We start from the raw sequence: 22,927 nt of genomic DNA, 5'->3' as shown, positions 1-22,927 counted from the left end.
AATATACTTAAAAGATTTATCTAACAAAAATAATTTGTATATTATTTATGTTGTTCAAAATAAATTTGTCATATAAAACAGTAACTGTTTTAGTTTTGTCTAGGGAAAAAAAAAGAAAACTGAAAATGGGAATATGATATTGACAGGGTAAAATATTATTTACAATGGTAAAAAATGGTAAATGCAAAGCATTGCATGCATATGCATAAAAAATGCTAAACACATGGTTCAACACGAGCAGTTTTTTGACGTTTTCTTGGTGGAGAACATGAAAAACTTTGAACACTTGCAAGAGCCCGAAATGCTTCTGCAACAATATTCGAATGATTTTTAACCAGTCTTTGCCATGATGCTAACTCCATAACTTCCTGTGCATGACTAAAACACAAATACATACTTTAAAATTTTTACATTTTCTAAACAAGTATATAAATCATTATTCAAAACATCTTAACAAAAAGATTAAATGACATTAAAAAAGGAAATTTAAAGAAAATGACATGACAATGGAAATTTTCTTTAAATTTCCTAAAGGATATGAATATATGCCAAAAGTAAATCATTGTGTGAGGGTATATGACATAGTAAAAAAAGAACAGTTTTTGAACAATTTTAAGAAATTCTAAAATTTTTTTTATCTTTTTGTCAACTGTTTATTTGGTTCTTCATTCACAAAATTATCAGAATCTCTTCAACAAATATTGATCTTTATTAAAGATTCAAAGTTCTTGCATTCAAAATAACTTTTGCATTAAAGTTCTTTAATGTTACTAGAGAGATTTAAAAACAACATTTAAAAAATTTCTGTTTAATAAGTTCTATATAAAATAATACTGAATTTAAAATTTTTTTTTAATATAAAATATTTTATATTAGTATAATATAAGTCCCCTTTGAACATTAAACAATTTCCTAATACTATCAAAAAAAGGTTTTTAAAAGTAAATCATGCTGGGTCTCAAATTAAACAAAATTATATGAAAACTCCAAAAGTTGTATTATAAAAAACTTATTAAAGAAAAAGCATTGTCAAAAAAATTTGAAAAAATTCAATTTTAAATCCAGCATTTTTTTCAGAACACATTAAAGGGGTGATATTTTTCAAAGATGTTGTTTTTTGGGACAACCTAATGTTACATTCAAAAAACTTCAAACATAACATTAAAAGTATTTAAAGCAATGTCAATGAAGCTATTATTGTTAAACTAAAAAAGATGACCTTTGAAAAAAAAAAGACCTGCCAATTATTTTTTTGATTTTAAAACTTAACACATTTTTTGTTGACAGTTTTTAGAAATTAAATAAACGTTTATCAAAGATTTAACACTGGAAAAATCAATATAACTAAGATCTGTGTCCATTATAAAAATCATAAATAAAACTGTAAACCTATTTGTGAAATCTATAGCAACAGACTTAAGTTGCTGTGCATTATGGAGATCAGCCAAAATAAGAACATCACACACATTTTCAACACTCAGATTTGATGCTAGAGCTTCTTCACACATAACTTTTAGCCTTTCTAATGCATACTAAAATTAAAAATTAAAGTTAAACAGTTAACTAAAATTACTTCAACAAATTAAATTTTTTTATCTAACTTCTAATTATTAAACCGTTGATAAGGCTTTCTCAAACCTTATCAGCTGCAGCTAAAAGTGTGTCTGCCATTGTTTCTAATTGAGTCACTTTTCCTGTGTAAATAAATTTAAGCATTTCTTTTAAAACATCTATATCTAAGTCTGTTATTGTAACAACTCCTTTTTTATTTTCTTCAAGATCATGACCGAACATAGCTGCAAATACCGGAGACCGTGCCGCTAATATAGCTTTATGAACTGGTATACTTGTATCTGCAATTTTAAGTATCATGTCACTAAATTGTCCTTGTTCAAGTAGAGTGTTCATGTTTGCAGCTAAATTTGAATCTGGTACTTTTAAATTCGACATTAACGATTGACCACTAACATTAACAGAATCTGCAACCACACTGACCTATAAAATATAAATAAACAAATAATAAAAGACTCATCAAAAAAATAAAAATAAAATAAGAAACAAAAATTTTTTGCTAGGTATAAAATTATGAGTATAAATAAAAATTGTTAAATTAAAAAATCATTATATATACATATATATAAATATACATATATATATATATATATATATATATATATATATATATATATATATATATATATATATATATATATATATATATATAAACTATACTGCTGATTTAGGTGATATATTATACTGCTGATTTGGTGATATATATATATATATATATATATATATATATATATATATATATATATATATATATATATATATATATATATATTATACTGCTGATTTAGGTGAGCAGTCTGACGATAAAATGATTCTTTTGACAACAAATTGCATCACTTTTACTGAACTAGGTAGAACAAGCAAGGAATGTACATACAACGAATGAACTAGGTAGAACATGCTAAGAGTGCCACTACATGGACTCAGGGTTTTTGCTAGGGCAGGCATCTTTTTATTTAAAAAAAAAATTATATATATATATATATATATATATATATATATATATATATATATATATATATATATATATATATATATATATATATATATATATATATATATATATAATATTATTAATAATATTTTAAAAAATTCAATAAATACGTGTTTCTCTCAATATTATCTTTATTTTTATAAGAAATTTTTGCTGGATAGTTTGTGACCAGTATCTTTAGCTCAAAAGATGTTGTTTGGTTTTTGTTTATTATTTTTAAATGGCAGTTCTATTTTATGTCAATGGGATGGTTTCATCTTTCTCTGATGTAAATGTGCAATCTTGGTGTCCAAAATTTTGTTGACATATTGTCACTTGCCTTGATTGATACAATTCTATTGAGGGCTATATTGGTGGTACTGTATTTCAAGTGCCTCATGACTATCCTGTCAAACTTTTTAGTATCAATTTTTAGACTTCTGCTCCCAATCAACTTGTTCTGCTCCTACTCAACTGTCTCAGTCAACTTGTAACTCACAATGTCTCTTGTGTGTGGCTAATGCAGACTGTTTTGTTATATTTTTAGTTGTACTGTGTTTATGTTGTTGTATGCATGATTTTATCTGCATTTTTGTTTCACCAATATACTTTCTGCTGCATTGACATTTAATAAGGTAAACTCCTGGATGGTTCAATGGTAGTTTAAATTTATTTCTTGACATTAGTCTCTAAGTTCAAGTTTGATTAAAAAAATGTTTCTGTCCTGCTTTCCTAAACACTTTACATAATTTAGGAGACAACATTGGTACCCAAGGTAATAAAATAGCTGGATACCTGCTTGTGATGTTTTTTGCAGTTACTAGTAGTTTTTTCAAAGACTTGAATAAGAAAAGATAATTTTCTATATGTTTTTGTCTGCATACATTAAATTCTTTATGTAAAAAACCCTTAAATAATCCTTTTAAAATCTGTAGGTCATGTTACCTTAACTGTGATATCAAGTTCATATATATGTGATATCAAGTTCATATGTCTAGTTTTTATATTTTTTCGTGATATCTAAAACCAATAGTATATTGTATTTTTAAGTGTTTTTAATCAAGTATTGTTTTAAATTGTTCAGCTTGGCCAATTTTAGAGAATCTAGCATAACTGACGTCAACGTATCTAGAAAATGACTTTAACTCATATTGGCTGTATTGGTTTTACTGTGTAATTTGAGACTCTTTAAATTTAAATTGTGAGTTTAATTATTTTATGAGACATTGTTATTGCATATTTAATATATATATATATATATATATATATATATATATATATATATATATATATATATATATATATATATATATATATATATATATATATATATATATATATATATATATATATATATATATATATGTATGTATTTACTACATAAAACTTATATATAACCATTATCTATTTTTATCTTATTTCTTTATTTGGTTTTACAATGGTTATGCAAAAACAATTGTTAACCATTAAACAAACCAAAAAATATAGTTAATCATAAAATAAAGAAAAATCACACAATAATTATTTTACTTACTTCACAAAACATAGTCAGAGTATCATCTGGTAATAATCCATTTGACTCATCCATTAAAAAATCTCTCCTTATAAACTTTTTAAAACCCCAATCTTTTCCTTGGACAAATCTATAAGCTCTTTGACTCTCTAAATTTAAATTGTGAATATAAACATTTTATATATATATATACATATATATATATATATATATATATATATATATATATATATATATATATATATATATATATATATATTAGTACATATTTTAAATATATAAAAAGTCATTGTTTAGACTTTTGAAAAAAAATAAATATATATATATATATATATATATATATATATATATATATATATATATATATATATATATATATATATATATATATATATATATACAGGGTGGATGCTCGAAATCCGGACAATTTTAAATTTGCCGGCAATTTTTTTTTTAAATTCTATGTTGCGAAATTCAAACATTAATCAAAACAAACATTGTACTCTCTGGAAAAAAAATAAAAATTGCAAATTTAGCACATCATGTCAAAGGAATATGACCGTAGAGTTGCAGTGGTTGAGTCCCTCCACGCCGGGCACTCTGTCCCAAAGATTATAAAATGGTTTGGCTTTCCAAAAAGCACAGTTTATGATATTGCAAAGAGGTTTAATGATGGTGCAGAGTCTGTAGAACGAAAAGAAAAGACTGCTCACAAACCAATCAGGAATAAGGCCTTCATCAGCAGAGTACAGAAGTCGATCAACAAAAACCCCAGCAACTCCATCAGGAAACTGAGCAAAGATATGAATGTTTTTCATTACACCATGAGAAGAGTGATCTGTGATGACCTTAGGTACAAGTCCTATGTCCTGAAAGTCAGGCAGATGCTGTCTGCTTCAATGAAGGAGAAAAGAGTGGCTAAGTGTTCCGTTCTTTTAGCATCAATAAAACATGAAGCTGCCGGTAAACTTCGTTTTTTCAGCGATGAGAAAATTTTTACTGTGGATGCCAAAGTGAACAGAAGATATGACAGATGATTGGCTCAAGACCTAGAAGATGTCCCAGTGATTGGTCAGACAAAATTTCCAGCCTCTGTCCATGTCTTTATGTCTGTTTCTAGCAAAGGCCATGTCATGCCACCACACTTTTTCCTGAAGGGCCAAAATGTCAACAAAGAAGTCTACTTGGACCTTCTGATTAAGGTGGTGAAACCTTGGATGGACAAGTGTTCCAATGGTAGGCCATATGTGTTTCAGCAAGACTCAGCTCCTGCTCATACCTCCAATTTGGTACAGGGTTGGCTTGAAGAGAATTACCCTATGTTCTGGTCGAAGCACTTTTGGCCTCCAAACTCACCAGATCTCAATCCATTGGACTATTATGTCTGGGGCACTTTGGAACGCGAGACCAATAAATCAAGTCACTACACTGTTGAATCTCTAAAGCGAGCAATTACCACTGCAGCTGCCAACATGTTGGCCGATGAGGTGGAGCACGCCTGCTCCAGGTTCAGGAAGCGTATCGAGCAAGTCATTGAAGCTAAAGGCAGTTGGATTGAGTGAAATGAAGGCTCTTATATGTGTACATTACTGTTAAAAATTTCAGAAATATAGCTTTGAAACTAATACTTTTATTGTAATTTTTATTTTGTGTCAAAAAAGTCCAGATTTCGAGCATCCAACCTGTATATATATATATATATATATATATATATATATATATATATATATATATATATATATATATATATATATATATATATATATATATATATATATATATATATATATATATTAGTACATATTTTAAATATATAAAAAGTCATTGTTTAGACTTTTTTCAAGTAAAAAATTTTCAAGAGAATTCGAAGCAATTTTCCATCTACAAATACTAGCACAAAAATAAAATTTTACATTATAATAAAAATAACTTACTTTGAACTCAGTAGGTAACAAATAAATAAAAAAAAACTATTTATTCTTGCCTGTTTGGGTCTGATGCCTGATAGTAAATCTATTATGAAATATTTCTGATCACAGCATTCAAAACAAAAAAGTTAATTGACAATGGTCAAACTGGACACCTAAAATAACTAGATGAGAGTCCTTAAAAAAAACCTTAAAACAGAGACTATTTTTCAACTTTTAACAAGTCTCACTTTTCTTCTGAATATCTATCCTTTTAGACTAATACTGAACGATTCTACAACATGCTCTTGGAACTATCTCTCCCAGATCTACATGATCGTACAGTTCCCTTGGTCACTTGTATACTATCAGAGTGTCGTAGGAACAAAAATATTAAATAAAATTACATTTGTTAGTGTTATACAAAGAAAATATACAAGTGTTATTCAAAGAAATATATACAAAGAAAAATTTAGATCCTATAACTTTATTCAGTTCAATTTAAAAACTAATAACATATTAAAAAAAACATGTTATTTTAATTCATTCAGGTCAATTTAACTGTTAACAATACAGCTGCTTTTTAATAGTTAACCAGCTGTTTACTATGTAGCTGGCTTTTTACAGCTAATAATATAGCTGGCTTTAAAAAAGTTGTTTTTAAGCATATCATGTTTTACTGAATGTTAAGTATTTCAGATCTAATAAAAACAGTCAGACCATTGATAAAAATAAATACGAAATAATGTATAAAACATTATACCCATTGCTTTAGTTTCTTCACGTTTAGCATTTAGAATCGAAAACTTGAATTTTGCTCGAACTTCACTTTTATTACAAGCTAAAAGCAGTAAATATAAAGACAAATAGTCTTTGCTTTCTTCATCCAAGCCTTTTGGATTTATCCGCAAACACCTGAAATAAATCAACACCATTTAAAAACAAACAAAAAAGCAATTAAAAACAGACTTTAAGTACAAATTCTATAACTTTATAATAGTCTGTTACTTATTATACATATATATATATATATATATATATATATATATATATATATATATATATATATATATATATATATATACATATATATATATATATATACATATATATATATGTATATATATATATGTATACATATATACATACATATATATATACACTTATTTATATATATATACATATATATAAATATATATATATATATAAATATATATGTATATATATATGTATATATATATACATATATATATATACATATATACATATATATATATATATATATATATATATATATATATATATATATATATATATATATATATATATATCAAGGATACGGAGTCCCTAAAAGGACTCCGGATTTGAAAGTCACAAAAAGATTATTTTAGCTTAGTTTATGGTATCCAGGAGCTCTAAAAATATAAATAAGTTTATGGACAACTAATAGTAAAAAAAATTGAAAATTTTAGGTTAGTGGAACAAATGTTTTTTAAGCCCGGAGTCCTTAGGTATAATGGTGGCAAGGACTCCGGGACACCAGGACTCCGGGCTTAAAAACAATAAGTTTTAAGTCATTAAATCTCATAAATTTTTTTATTATAGCAGATAATAAGTCAATAAACATATTTAGAGCTTCTGGACACTACAGACTTGGAAAAAGTAGAGATATAAAGCTGGAGTCCTTTTGGGACTCCGCATCCCTGATAAATATATATATACATATATATATATGTATATATATACATACATACATATAGGGAGTACGAATGGAAAAAAATGATTCTTATGCCAACAAATACGTCACTTTTAATTACTTTTGACTTTCGTCCAACATTTGCGTGTTGTCAGAAAGTTAAAACCATTAATTTAATTACAAATTAATCGTTTTTTAAAAAAACCGCAAAAATGCAAATTTAATTGACCAGGATGTTTTTAAAAACATTCTGAATGTTTTTAAAACATTCTTAATGTTTTTAATAATATAAACAATGTTTTTGTTTTTATTTTTCTTAATAAAATTATTTTATTTTTAGTTTTTTTAATAAAATATTTTTATTTTTATTACTGTAAATCATGCACGGAGTGTTGCTACATCGACTATCTTATAGCCTGACTCGCAACAAAGTGCTGCTACATCGACTGACAAATAGCCTGACTCGCAACGGAGTGCTGCTACATCAACTGACAAATAGCCTGACTCAAAACGGAGTGTTGCTACATCAACTATCTTATAGCCTGACTCGCAAGGGAGTGCTGCTACATTGACTGAGGGTTTGGTTCGGGCCGGCTGTCAATCAAGTGACAAAAACAAAATTCCAGTCTTGCATTTTAATTTTTACTTTTTGTCAACAAAACTTTCTGACAACCAGTTAGGAGTTACATATATATATATATTATTTATATATATATATATATATATATATATATATATATATATATATATATATATATATATATATATATATATATATATATATATATATATATATATATATATATATATATATATATATATATATATATATATATATATATATATAAAGATCTATAGTTTGTTGTCTTTGGGAAGAGCGGAAGGAAAAAAGTAATTCTTACGCCAACACATACGTCACTTTCAATTACTTTTGATTTTCGTCCAACATTTTCGTGTTGGACGAAAGTCAAAACCATTAATTTAATTACAAATTAATTGTTATATATAAAAACCACAAAAACGCAAATTTAATTGACCAGAATGTTTTTAAAAACACTCTGAATGTTTTTAAAACATTCTGAATGTTTTTAACAATATAAACAATGTTTTTATTTTTATTTTTTTTAATAAAATGTTTTTATTTTTATTTTTTTTAATAAAATGCTTTTATTTTTATTTTTTTTACTGTAAATCATGCACGGAGTGTTGCTACATCGACTATCTTATAGCCTGACTCGCAAGGGAGTGCTGCTACATCAACTGACAAATAGCCTGACTCGCAAGGGAGTTCTGCTACATCGACTGACAAATAGCCTGACCCGCAAGGGAGTGCTGCTACATCGACTGAGGGTTTGGTTGGGGCAGGCAGTCTATCATTAATAAAAAAAAAATTCCAGCCTTGCATTTTAACTTTTACTTTTTGTCAACAAAATATGGAAAAAACTTTCGGACAACATCTAAGGGTTCTATATATATATATATATATATATATATATATATATATATATATATATATATATATATATATATATATATATATATATATATATATATATATATATATATATATATATATATATATATATATATATATATATATATACATATATATATATATATATATATATATATATATATATATATATATATATATATATATATATATATATATATATATATATATATTATATATATATTATATATATATACATTAGGGTGGCCCTTATTTTTGAAGTTTTAAAATATCATTGTCTGACCCCTCAGATGAGTTCCAATATATAAAAAAATAAATCAGGCCAAATATGAGCAGGATTGAACAATATTTAGAGGTGGCTCAACTAAGCTTTAGTTTTGTGAGAATACCAAAATCGGCGAAAAAAAATTTCAGGTTCTTTTCAATAAATGATTTTGAATATTAAATGAATAAATATATTTCAATCAATAATTTGAACTAGATATCATGTTTCAATAATGTACTAATCTAAAAAATAATTAAATATAAAATTATAATAAATATAAAGGTAATAACGCATAAAAAAATGTTCTTCAATATATCTAAATAAATAATTTATAATTTTCCTCAGTAATTTTATTAATTCATAATTTTCTTCAGTCATTTTTTTCAGTAAACAAAACTAAACATTTAATATAATTTAATATTAGCACCTATTGGGCATCTTATATAATATTTAAATAAATCTTGTGCTAGTTCTTTGTAGCCATCTTGTATTATAAATTTCTTCTTCTACTGTTGTTTGTTAATTAATCAAAATAAAATTTCTATTTAATAGTTATCAATAATCACAGATATTAGCAATCAGCAAAGGTTAGTATGTCAATTTAATTATAAAATATATTATGTTATATATATAATTACATGAGGGAGTCTGTATGACTGTAGATTTCGTTTTGTATTATTGCATGGCATGTCAATGGCATGTGTAATTTTGTAATTTGTTTATGCCAAAAATTGCATAGTTTAATATTATGTTATAATATTATGATGATTAGTATAAATCTGTTTGGCATTTTCAGATGGCATTGCATTCACAAATTTATCTTGTTAGCCCTGCTGAAAGAATTGAAGGTAGTAAATTGCCATCAGGGAAGCAGGTTCTTGGTCACTTTCTACATCTCCACAATGTTTTGAAAGAGGATATTCGAAAGGCTGCAACCCACGCTATTGAGAAAGTTGAAGATTTCTGGTTTCGAGCTAAAATTCCAACCAGGCATCATCAAGATTCCATCAAAAAGCTTGAGCAATTATTCTTCGAGTGGAAAAGTCTAAAGAAAAACAAGAGCCGCAAGACTGAGACTCAACAAACAAATGAAACCGCATTTTCAGCCGAAATAGAAGAACTGTTCGACATTGCACATGCTGACGCCATGGAGCTAATTGAGAATCAAGAAGATAAGGTCTTTCTGGAATCTCAAAGAAAAAAGGGACGACCTGGCTGCATGGGCGGAATCGATAAGGTTCTGCTTCAACAACAAAAAAAGCAGAATGAGAGAAAGCAGATATTGCAAAAGAGAGTACATCGATCTCAACTTGATAAAAACACCTTGCTAGATAAAGCTGTGTTGGAGAGCAGCAGCGCTGATTCAGAAGAAAGTCAGTCTGAATCTGAAGATGAGGATCCAGTTCTAAGCACAAGTACTGTTACTCCTTCTTCTTCATCACGAAAGCGAGAACGCCAAAGTGTTGTTTCACCACAGCTGGCATCTATGCTTGATAGAAATAAAATGAGCGACATGGCTGCTATGATGGTCATCGTTAAGGCTTCGAGGGCTCTTGGACAAGACGCTGAATCACTCGCTTTGAATAGATCAACCATCCAACGACTCCGTCGGAAACACTGACAGCAAATTGCCTCCTGAATCATTCAACATTTCAAGCCAAATACTGCTCTTACAGTACACTGGGATGGCAAGCTGATGCAAGATCTGACTGGAACAGAGAAGGTGGATAGGTTGCCCATTCTTGTCACAACAATGGGGAAGACAAAGCTTTAGGATATTCCAAAGATTCCTGCAGGTAATACATAATGGTATAATATATAATGGTATAATATATAATGGTATAATATATAATGGTATAATATATATGCCTACTTTTATTTTAGTTAAATGTTTTTATAAATTTCGAAATCATTTATTATTATGAAATGTGAATCTGAAATCATGTCAGACAAACTTTAATAAAGACTACTATAAATTACTTTTTAGGCACTGGACAAGACGAGGCCAAAGCAGTCTATGATGCTATCCGAAAATGGGAGCTGGAAAACTTTGTCCATGGTATGTGTTTCGATACAACCTCTTCCAACACCGGTCGGCTGTCTGGCGCTTGCGTTCTTCTCGAACAGCTACTAGGGCGGCCTCTACTGCACTTTGGTTGTCGACATCACATCATGGAACTGGTATTGGCTGCTGCTTTTTGTGTCTGTATGGGACCCAGTAAAGCTCCGGAAATACTCGTTTTCAAACGATTTCAAGCACAGTGGTCATCCTTTGACCAGGAAAGTTATGAAGATGCCTTTTTGGATGATGTTGCCTCAGCTGAACTCTGCGAAGTCAAACATGTAATCATTGTTTTCTGTGAACAGCAGCTGCAAGATCATCAGTCACGAGATGACTATCGCGAGCTGCTCAAACTGATGCTCATCTTTTTAGGAAGAAAGCCTACAGATTGGAAGAATTTTCGAGCGCCTGGGTCAATGCATCAAGCTCGATGGATGGCGAAAGCCATTTACAGTATAAAGGTTTGGCTGTTTCGATCACAGTTTAAGCTGACCTTGCGAGAGTCTCGTGGCCTCCTACGTGTGAACATATTTCTTGCAAAGGTTTATATCACGTTCTGGTTTTTCGCGCCTCTGGCTTTCAAAGCCGCTAGGAATGATCTACAACTTATTCAACAACTCCAGGCTTACCCTGATCAAGATATTGGTGCCGCAACATCACGCAAGCTTGCGGGCCATCTTTGGTACCTGTCAGAAGATTTGATCCTTTTCAGCCTCTTCGATTCAGAAGTGGATTTCACTACGAAGCGCGAAATTGTTAAAAGATCATTAGAACAGGAAGGAGAAGAAGTACCTTTGAAACGTGTTGTGGTGGACTTGGCGACAGTACAACAAAAGACGCTTCCTGATTTTGTCTCAAAAAGAAGCAGAAACCTGTTTTCTATTCTGGGCATGCCAGATGGATTCCTGGCCGAAGATCCTGAATCATGGAACAGGAGAGATGACTTCAAGGTTGCAGAGGCAATCGTGAAATCCCAGGCAGTAACAAACGACCATGCAGAACGAGGAGTTGCCTTGATCCAAGATGTAACAAAGTCTGGCCGATTTAATAGCGAAGAACAGCTGCAATATGCTCTGCAGGTTATCGAACAGAACCGGGCAAACTTTCCGAATGTGAAAAAATCCACCTTACTTCACAATTAACTAGTTCAACTAAGTGAAGATGTGTAACTTTGTGTATTCTATTGTTTCTGTGTTTGTCTCTGTAATTAAGAACTGTTTTTAGTAGTTAGAATTAATTTTCTGTATGAAACTGATGGCAAAATGTGCTGAATTCTGTCACAGACATCAAAAATTCGTATATGAGAAAACTTTGACGGCGTTGAGCCACCTCTAAATATTAATATTTTTTTATGAAACTTTACACATAATTTTTTTGTATGAAATGGAACCATTTAAAATGGTCAGACTTAACATTGCTCTTATTTAATTTTTTATCATCATATAAGGGCCACCCTAATATACATATATATATATATATATTATATTATATATATATATTATATATATATATATTATATATATATACCTATATATATATATATATATATATATATATATATATATATATATATATATATATATATATATATATATATATATATATATATATATATATATACATATATATTTATAAATATATATATATCAGGGCTTGTGATGAAGCGAGCGCGATCGCGCTCCGCTCGTAAAACGCGCCCGTAAACGGTATTTTCAAACGTTCTAGGCGCGATAAACAACGCTCGTTCAGCTTATAACGAGCGTATAAAATAACGCTCGTCGAATAGTTCAAGATTATTTTTTTAATTTCATAAAATATTTAAAAAAGATTTTTTATTAAAGATATTCTGTTATCAAACAACTGATATAAAATATAAAAAGCACTACGTCGTTCTCTTTTGCACTAAAGTAATGAATGAGTAGTTTAAAGTCGATAATCGTCACTGATTTCAATAATGGAATGTGCACGTGGAAACACAATGTGAATGCGCTAAATAAGATATATATAGAAAATTAGAAAACCATTATATGAAAATTAAAACCGTGGAGTATTTTTAATCTTGTGAAAATATCAAGTAAAATTTATTTGATTTATTGTTTGTAATATTCCACACATCGTTTATAATAAAAATAAATATTAATAATAGAGTCATTTTTAAAGTTAGTTTTTGTTCATAGTATAGATTTTTTATTAACTATTATTTATTTTAACTCAAATTTAAAACGATTCTGTTGTTTAGAATGTTCGCAATTAAGGACATTCGAAAAGAAAACTAAGTAATGATGTCAATATTTATTAAATGAAAAGTTATTATTCTTATTTATTATTATTTCAAATTATTCTTGTGTTATATTTTTAAGATAACGTAACGTAATTTAAAAAAGAAATTTTAGAAAAAAATTAAATAATTAATTTGAATAAAAAATATGAAGAAATATAAAAACCATTAACCGTTAATTAAGTTTACAGAGTAACATTTTAAAATACATATATCAAAACAACGAAGCAAAACTTAGTCACTAAATTATACTTCAATACTAAATCAATAAGAAGTTGCGTTTTTGTTTGATATTATTTTTTATAACATAAATAGTTAAAAATAAAATCGCGATACAAGAAGTTTGGAAGTATAAAAATCTCTTTCGTTGAATTAGTTTCATAAGTGTGATACTAATTCAAACATTTTTTGACGAAAGAATTATGTAATAAATAAAAAAAGATATAAAAAATAAAAAGCTTTTTATGAGCGTCGCCTTCAGCAATTTTCATGATCGCGCTCGCCGACGTTATCTCGAGCGCACATAATCACGCCCGTTGAAAACATATTCTAATTTTACGAGCGCGATATAACACGCTTGACGATTTTCTTCATCACAAGCCCTGTATATATATATATATATATATATATATATATATATATATAAATATATATATATATGTATATATCGTCCCCTCAGTATTATCTTGTTCTATCTACAAATTTTTTTTTTTTGCAAAAACCAATTTTTATTGTTTAAAAAAGTATAATGTATTATTTCCACTTATCAATAAATTATTACCTTCTCTGCTTCGTCAAGATTTATTCAATTTGACTTTGTTCTAATTACAATTTTACGTATTTTGTTAGTTTTATCTTATTCTATTTCACTTTTTTAAAACATTTTAGTATTATAATGTTCTAATGCCCAAATCTGCAAATCAATGTTGTAGCGCAAGTCACGTGACTTTTTATTTTGATATTTTCAAAATGTCGTCAAGTAAGTTTATTGGTTTAGTTACAAAAGAAACAGCTGACTTTGAATTACTTAATACCGACTCGTAAGTAGTTCTATTACTATGGTAATTTAAAAATTTGAAAATAAAAAGGAAAATTTTATTTTTCCGATAATTGGATTCCATTTTATGTTCTTTTAACGATAAAATAGTCAACTATTATATCGTGCATTATCAACTATTATATAAATATTGTGCATTAAAGGGTTAAAATAACTTAAGACTAGCTCTCATACACAGTACTAGTAGTTAACTAACTATAAATCTATATGTATAACTATATATATATAACTATATGTATAACTATATATATTGTGCCTTTAAATAACTATATATATATTGTGCAAAGTCTTTAAGTAAGATTAAATTCTTTATATTATTTATTTCCTAACTGTAAAAAAATAACTTATATTACCCTGCTAATTACGATGATTTCCACAATAAGCTACTACATACGGATTTAGAAATAGTTGTGCCAATAGAGCAACTCTCGACAAAAAAAAAGTTGGACGTAAAAGAACCAGAAATCCAGATAGGTGGAAATGCAATGTCAATAAAAAAAGGCGTCGAGCTGGCCAGGAGTATAAAAGCAGGAATAAAGTGATAAGAAGAAAGAAGAAATCAATAATGAGAAGGACTGTACTAACTGTAAATTTAAATGCCACATTTATTTTCCCCAAGAGCAACGGGAGTTACTATTTAACAAATTTTGGGGACTCAATGATGACCTCAAAGCACACTTTTATAGTGAAAATACAACATGTATTGTGAAAAAAACTAAACGAACACTTGCAATTTCATCGAGGCGGCAATACTCATTTGCCTACTTTTTTCACCTGGCAGGGATTCCCATCAGAGTTTGCAAACCTTTCTTTTTAAACACTCTTGACATAAGCCAACAAAGAATTTCATATTTTTATAAACATTTCCAAACAGATACAAACACGCCTACCCCAAGAAAATAAGGTAAACATACAAAAAAGAAAATTCCTGACGCGGTCAGAGATGGCGTTAGGAAACACATATATAGTATTCCGGTTATAGACTCGCACTATTGCCGTGCTAATACAAATAGAAAATACTTTGAGTCTGAATTGTCTATTAGTCGACTGTATGAGCTTTACCAAGACTTTTGTCAGCAAAAACGATTTCAACCGGCTAAAAAGCACTTATACTCTGAAATTTTTTTAACTGAGTTCAATATTTCTTTCCAGCAAAGAAAAAAAGATAGGTGTGATAAGTGTGAAATTTTTTAAATCAAAAGCGCTGAAGGTATTTTAAGTGTTTGTGAACGGGCTCAGCATCTAAGTCATATTGAACAAAAAGAAGATGCACGCAAAGAGCGCAAAAAAGACAGACAGTCAGGACATACTGTTCTCTGTTTTGATTTACAAAATGTTTTAACAGTTCCCAAGGCTGAGATATCCAACTTCTTTTATCTTAGGAAGCTGTCTGTTTATAACATGACAGCACATCTTTCTTTAGATAAAGATGTTTATTGTTGTATCTGGTCTGAAAGCCAATCTGGCAGAGCCGGAAATGATTTGGCATCTGCAATCCTACGAATTTTAGAATCTGTGCTTACCACCCATCCACAACTTAAGAACCTCATTTTATGGTCAGATTCTTGCGTTCCGCAAAATAGAAACAGTATTATGAGCACGGCAATAAAGCATTTTTTAAATGCTCATCCTGATGTTGAATCTATCACTCAAAAGTTTTCTGCAAGCGGACATGGCTGTGTTCAAGAGGTTGATGCGGTTCATAGCAGCATTGACCAAAAATTAAAAAAAACTGAGGTATACAGTCCACTGGGTCTGATCAGAATACTAAAGTCTGTTAGGCGACAGAAACCTTTCAATATCCTGCAGATGAAAGATGTTGATTTTTTAAATATTCAAGCTGGAGCTAAAAGCTATAACTTTACCAAAGTGCCCTTTACTCAAGTAAAGCAATTAAAATACTATTCCAATCATCCTTTTACTGTTTCATTTAAAACAAAACATGCAGACGGCTTCACCTAAGTTTTTGCAGATGCCCAATCATTAAGAAAAAAGAAAAACAGCATATCCCATAACTGCACCAAAACTGTCAATTCAGACCAAAAAAAGCCACTTACTTTCAAAAGAAAAGAATGAAGATATTAAAAAAATGATGCCCTACATGCCTGAGATTGATAGAAATTATATGGCAACTCTTTGTGTTTAGTAATTCATGTGCATCTCCCATGTACTTTTCTTAATTATTTTTATGTCTTAATATAATTGTTTCATGAAAAAAAAAATGTTTTACTTGAACACAACCAAATAATGTCTAAAACAGGGGTGGATCCAGGTCATTGTCCTAGGGGGGAGGGGGTTATATGACCAAAAAAAAATGATTTTTTCAGCTAAAACCACTGTTTCATTTGATCATTTTTCTAACTAAGTTCAATAATTCTTTCCGGCAAAGAAAAAAAGATAGGTGTAATTAGTGTAAATTTTTTTAAATCAAAAGTGCTGAAGGTACTTTAAATGATTGTGAATGGGCTCAGCATCTAAGTCATATTGAACAAAAATAAGATGCACGCGAAGAGCGTAAAAAATGCTTATAAATTAGTTTACTAATAAATGTATTAAATGTGTATATAACTAACTTTTTTTTGCCAAAAATTCAAATGCTGCAAAATAATATTTTGTATTTTTATTTTTTTTTTAATTTCTATCAATAATATTTTGAAGATTGATAATTCCTAAGATGGGGGGGGGGGGATACTCCCATCTTTGTATCCGTCCTTGGTAAGAAATACATTCAAAACATTCACCAAATAAGACATTTGTGCATGTTTGGACAAACTATAATTAAAAAAACCCAAAGAAATTGACATAGAACATTATACAATTTTTGTATTTTGTAAAATGTCTCAAAAGTCAAAAATCATTTTTTTAAACACTAAATACACAATAATTTTCTAAAAATGGTTTATAAGGGTATTATATATTGACCTTGACAATTTTATAATAACAAAATTTGGTGCAAAGTTTATTTTGAACATTTTTAGGGCTTTTGAAAATTCAAATGTCTTTTTTTCAAAACCATAGTTTAGCGACATAGAACAAGATAATACTGAGGGGACGATATGTTACTGTATATATATATATATATATATATATATATATATATATATATATATATATATATATATATATATATATATATATATGTTACTGTTACCCACAGTACCAGGAATTAGCATATAGTTAATGTTTATAATAATATAGATAATATAGTTTTGCAACTCAGAGTTTCATGTGTTTCCACAATCATCAGGCAAGTAGCAGAAAAATTAATTTTGCTACAAATTTTTTTAGAAAATTATGGTTTTTATTTTGTTTTTGATTTATTTGGTTTTTTTCTTACTATACTTTTTATATGTTTTACTTCTTATTTTATATATTTTACTTATTATATATATATATATATATATATATATATATTATATATATATATATATATATATATATATATATATATATATATATATATATTACTATATTTTACTTCTTATAACATTTTCTATTTTACTTTTTATTATATTTTCTATTATTATGAGTTGTTTTTTTTTAATTGAAGCTTTTCTTTCAAGGTAGTAAGTGACCAAGGTTGATATTTCAAAATTCATGTTATATTTTTTATATATATGCACATATAAACATCATTATGATCAACATGATAATCATCATCATTATCATCATCATCATCATCATCATCATCATCATCATCATCATCATCATCATCATCATCATCATCATCATCATCATCATCATCATCATCATCATCATCATCATCATCATCATCATCATCATCATCATCATCATCATCATAATCATAATCATAATCATCATCATCATCATCATCATCATCATCATCATCATCATCATCATCATCATCATCATCATCATCATCATCATCATCATCATCATCATCACCACCATCATATATGTTTATATATGAATGCATAAAGCGCAACTCGGAAACTTTTATTCCTTCTGGACTAAAAGTTTGAAAGCTTTTATTCCTACTTTTCAACTTTAAGCCTCATTCTACTCCACATTTTTCAAGATCTTGAGCAGTTGCTATATTAAACAATAATCTCTCTTAAGAACAAATGTCCTTTTATTATTCTAAAAAGCCAATGTAAAAGGTTTGTTGTTTGTTAAATATTTAATATATCTTTTTTTTAGGGATTTAATATATCCTTGAAATTCAAGGACCCAGCATTATATTTTGGAAGTGCTGATGATGTTAAAGGTACATCAAGTTCTATAACTTCATTTACATTTCATCATTTGAATGATCTTTATTTTAATTGACAAATTAGAAACAACTGTTTTGCTGGTTTTATAAAAAATTTTAAAATCATAAACTTTACTAGTATTCAAGTTGTCCCTGGATGTATAAAGAATGACATCTTGGTAACATATTTCTATAGCAACTTTTAAAGGCTAAACTACCAACATCATTATATATCTCGTTATCTGAAAAGTATTCTGGTTCTGGACATATTGATTTTTATGTCTGCCTATATTTTCTAATGAATAATAATGATCTTTATCATAAAGAACCTTGATGATTGTCGATTGCCTGCCATGCACTAAATGTAATTGATGATTTGCACTAATTAACTCTCCCACTTTTTCAATAGCAATGGTCTATCTCTAGTAATTAAAACAACATTGTCTAACAAAATACTGAATGTTTTATTTTTATTTCTTCCAAAAGAGCTACATAATTATCAGCTAGCATTAATCTGTGTACTCTGGCAAGACAAAAACTTGAAATTTGTAAAATGCATGTATATTTACATTAATATAACAACAATTTTTACAGATATCTAAATAAATAAACTTTTATTAGATAGATAAATTTTCATTCTATAACCTTCTTTTCTCTGATATTTCTTTATTCTTTTTTTGAGTAACACTTGTCTTTTTTTTATTACTTACATTATTTATTTATTTTACCCTTTTTCTTTTTTCTTGTTTTTTTTACTTATTTAGATTTGACTTCAAAAGCTATATGCAAAATCTTTGCAGTTTTTTTTTTATTAGTGTAGTTCTTTATTGGATGGATAATTATAGTTTCTCATATCAAATACCTAGTAATTCTTTCCTGAGGATTTGACAAAACATTGTGCACTCTCAGGTTTTTAATGTTGAGAGATCTGCAAGTAACACATAAGGTAATGGGTAGTTGAAAAGTATTCAAAAAATAGGATTGAACTTCAGAGTCTGTGATACTGTTATATGCCTCCTTTTCAGCCTCTTCTCATTTGGTTCATCTTTCTCAATCCAAACTGAGACGCATCAAGAGACCCAGTTTAAAAACATAAAACAGCAACAGTTTCTCAATAGAAATAGTGTCATCAAAACCAGAACTAATCCCTACATTTCACAAGGAAAAAAACGATGAGAACAAATAAATAGAATTATAATAAAAGCTATTAGTCAAGCTCTTAAAATATTAATTCTGGGCAAATAAAAACGGAAAATAAATTTGCAAATGGTTCTCATAATGCCTAATCTGCATTGCCATTAGCAAAACACCACATCAGAAGATAATAAACTTTAATATTAGATCAAATTTTCTAACTGAAGAGGATTCTACAACAATTTACAGGCAACAAATAAGACAGAATGGAGATTTGCTCATTGACAAAGTCAAAATGATAAAAACAATAATTCCATACTTTACAGGCATCAAACTTTAAAGTGAAAAGATCAATATGATATCAACTAAAATCTCATCAGTAGAAATCATTAACCAACCTAAGAGCAGTCCTATGAACCTAGTAGCAAACAAGATTTCATTCATCCTTATAACCACAATTCTCTAAATAAAGAGTAAGATGTATCAATCAAACCAAGTGAAGGAGATTCAAACTGAATCTTGATAATGAGTACAAACCCAATACTCTATTTTTAGAGCCCTGATTGATGTCAAATTTAAAGGAGAAAAACTTACAAATATTTAACAAAGTTTAAAACAAGAATACTCAAAAATCATGTTTTTATTTTTAAACTAAAATATTTTGTCATTATATACCATTTTAATTTGTCGTTAGCACCAGCAGAAAATGTTGAACTTTTAAGCGTTTCACCCATTTCTTCTCTGCAATAGCTAAAATTATTTATAGTCCACATGTAAGAAAACTTGATTACTTTGACATGAGTGTAGCACCAATTCTCAGCCACTGGTGCAGGCACTTTAGGTGGAACTTCCAATCCTGCAGCATTCTCTGAAGGAACAGGATCCAGCTTTTACTTAAGCTTGAAATGCTAAATAAAAATATCCCATAAAAAAATGTAACAATCAATTGTACACACGCTGTGCCAGTGTGTAGACTCACAACACACACACACACACACACACACACACACACACACACACACACACACACACACACACACACACACACACACACACACACATATATATACATATATATATATATATATATATATATATATATATATATATATATATATATATATATATATATACATATATATATTTATATATATATATGTGTGTGTGTGTGTGTGTGTACATATATATACACATACACATATATATTTTGTGTATATATATATATATATATATATATATATATATATATATATATATATATATATATATATATACATATATATATATATATATATATATATATATATATATATATATATATATATATATATATATATATATATATATATATATATATAGATAGATAGATAGATAGATATAACTTATATATATATATATATATAGATATATATATAATATATACATACAAAAAAATATATATACATATTATATATATATATATATATATATATATATATATATATATATATATATATATATATATATATATATATATATATATATATATATATATTAGCTATTTTCATTCATCTGGAATGAATCATATTCAATATTATAAGACGCCGGTAACTGTATTTATATCGGGTTAATTTATATCGGATTTATATCTAAAAACACTTTTTAATAAAAAAAAATTTTTTCCAAATGAGTAAAACAAATTAGTTGTACTTTTTATATTTTGTTAAATTAGGATCAGTTTTTGAAACCGCTATTAAATTATCACACTTCTCATTTTTTAGATTTTAGACGTTTAAAAATGTCTGACGAAAGTCTAATAAGTTTAGCAGCGCAGTTGCCGTAAATTATTCTGATTTTTATTTTGTTGCCACGGTCATTCCGGGGTACTCGTAATCATGTCGCGAATCGTCAAATAAGTTGACTTGGGCCCCTCTTAACTCTGGGCCCCCCGTGGGGGGTATAGAGTTATTAAAGGAAAAGAGTTAATAGGGGCCAAAATTTTTCAAGCCCAATTGTTAAAGAAAAAATTTTAAGCTGTCGCTCTAAAAAATAATATGCATGTATATAAACATACCAACCTTAACAATTTGTACTATTATTATATTGGTAAGAACTACAAATTCTTTTTCAAACTATTTCTTTAACTCATAAATAATAATATAATATACATTTTCATTAAGTGGCAAGTATGATGTCGTAACGTTTTAACCCAAAATGTGATAATAAATCTATTATAGCAAAACAATAACACTCTTTTTTAAAAAAAAATCGACAAGACTGGCGTCGAGATGGCGGTGTTGCTATCAGCATAGCTAACGTATTTAACTCTCATAAAGTTAATCAGTTCTTTACAAATCTTCTCGAAAAAGTTTAGGTATCTGTAAAATTTAACGATAAACATATACCTTTCCAAAGATGCTAATTTAATAAAAAATTTAACTGAATCCTTCAAATTAGCTCATACCCTAATTACGAAGCCCTACGATGACTGTTTGACTGTTGGTGATTTTAACTTCCCGAATATAAAGTGGTCTTATAATCATCATCAAATCAGTTCTACTGAGTATGATTTCTGGAATAGTTACTTAAACAACCTCTTCACATAACATCACTTTCTAATTTTAGACATCCTTTGGTTTCTCAAATATTATTTTGGACTTGTTATTTACCTGCAACAGTAATTTTATTTGAACTTGTCTCCTAACGTTATTCTAGGTAATAGAAACTATTGATCACTTAAGTATCATTTGAAGAATCTTAGTTTCAGAACCGTTTCCCGAAAGTGAATCTCAATTGTTTAGCAA

The 22,927-nt window shown here is 28.1% G+C and overlaps 1 protein-coding gene across 1 annotated transcript; it reads right to left on the bottom strand.

Annotated features, from left to right (window-relative positions):
* Window positions 1-120: 120 nt before the first annotated feature.
* On the bottom strand, window positions 121-21,054 carry LOC100199640 (speckle-type POZ protein). Its single transcript, XM_065810829.1, has 6 exons — window positions 20,820-21,054; window positions 6,729-6,880; window positions 4,080-4,207; window positions 1,639-1,995; window positions 1,390-1,532; window positions 121-378 (listed from the first exon to the last, which is right to left on the bottom strand). Exons 1-6 carry the CDS (start codon window positions 20,915-20,917, stop codon window positions 216-218), a joined length of 1,041 nt encoding a protein of 346 aa, XP_065666901.1. The 5' UTR covers window positions 20,918-21,054; the 3' UTR covers window positions 121-215.
* Between the last annotated feature and the right edge of the window lie 1,873 nt (window positions 21,055-22,927).

Source organism: Hydra vulgaris, chromosome 11 (genome assembly GCF_038396675.1).
Source record: "Hydra vulgaris chromosome 11, alternate assembly HydraT2T_AEP".
NCBI lineage: Eukaryota > Metazoa > Cnidaria > Hydrozoa > Anthoathecata > Hydridae > Hydra > Hydra vulgaris.
Note: the sequence above shows the minus strand (reverse complement) of the source record. Positions and strands in the feature narration are given on the sequence as shown.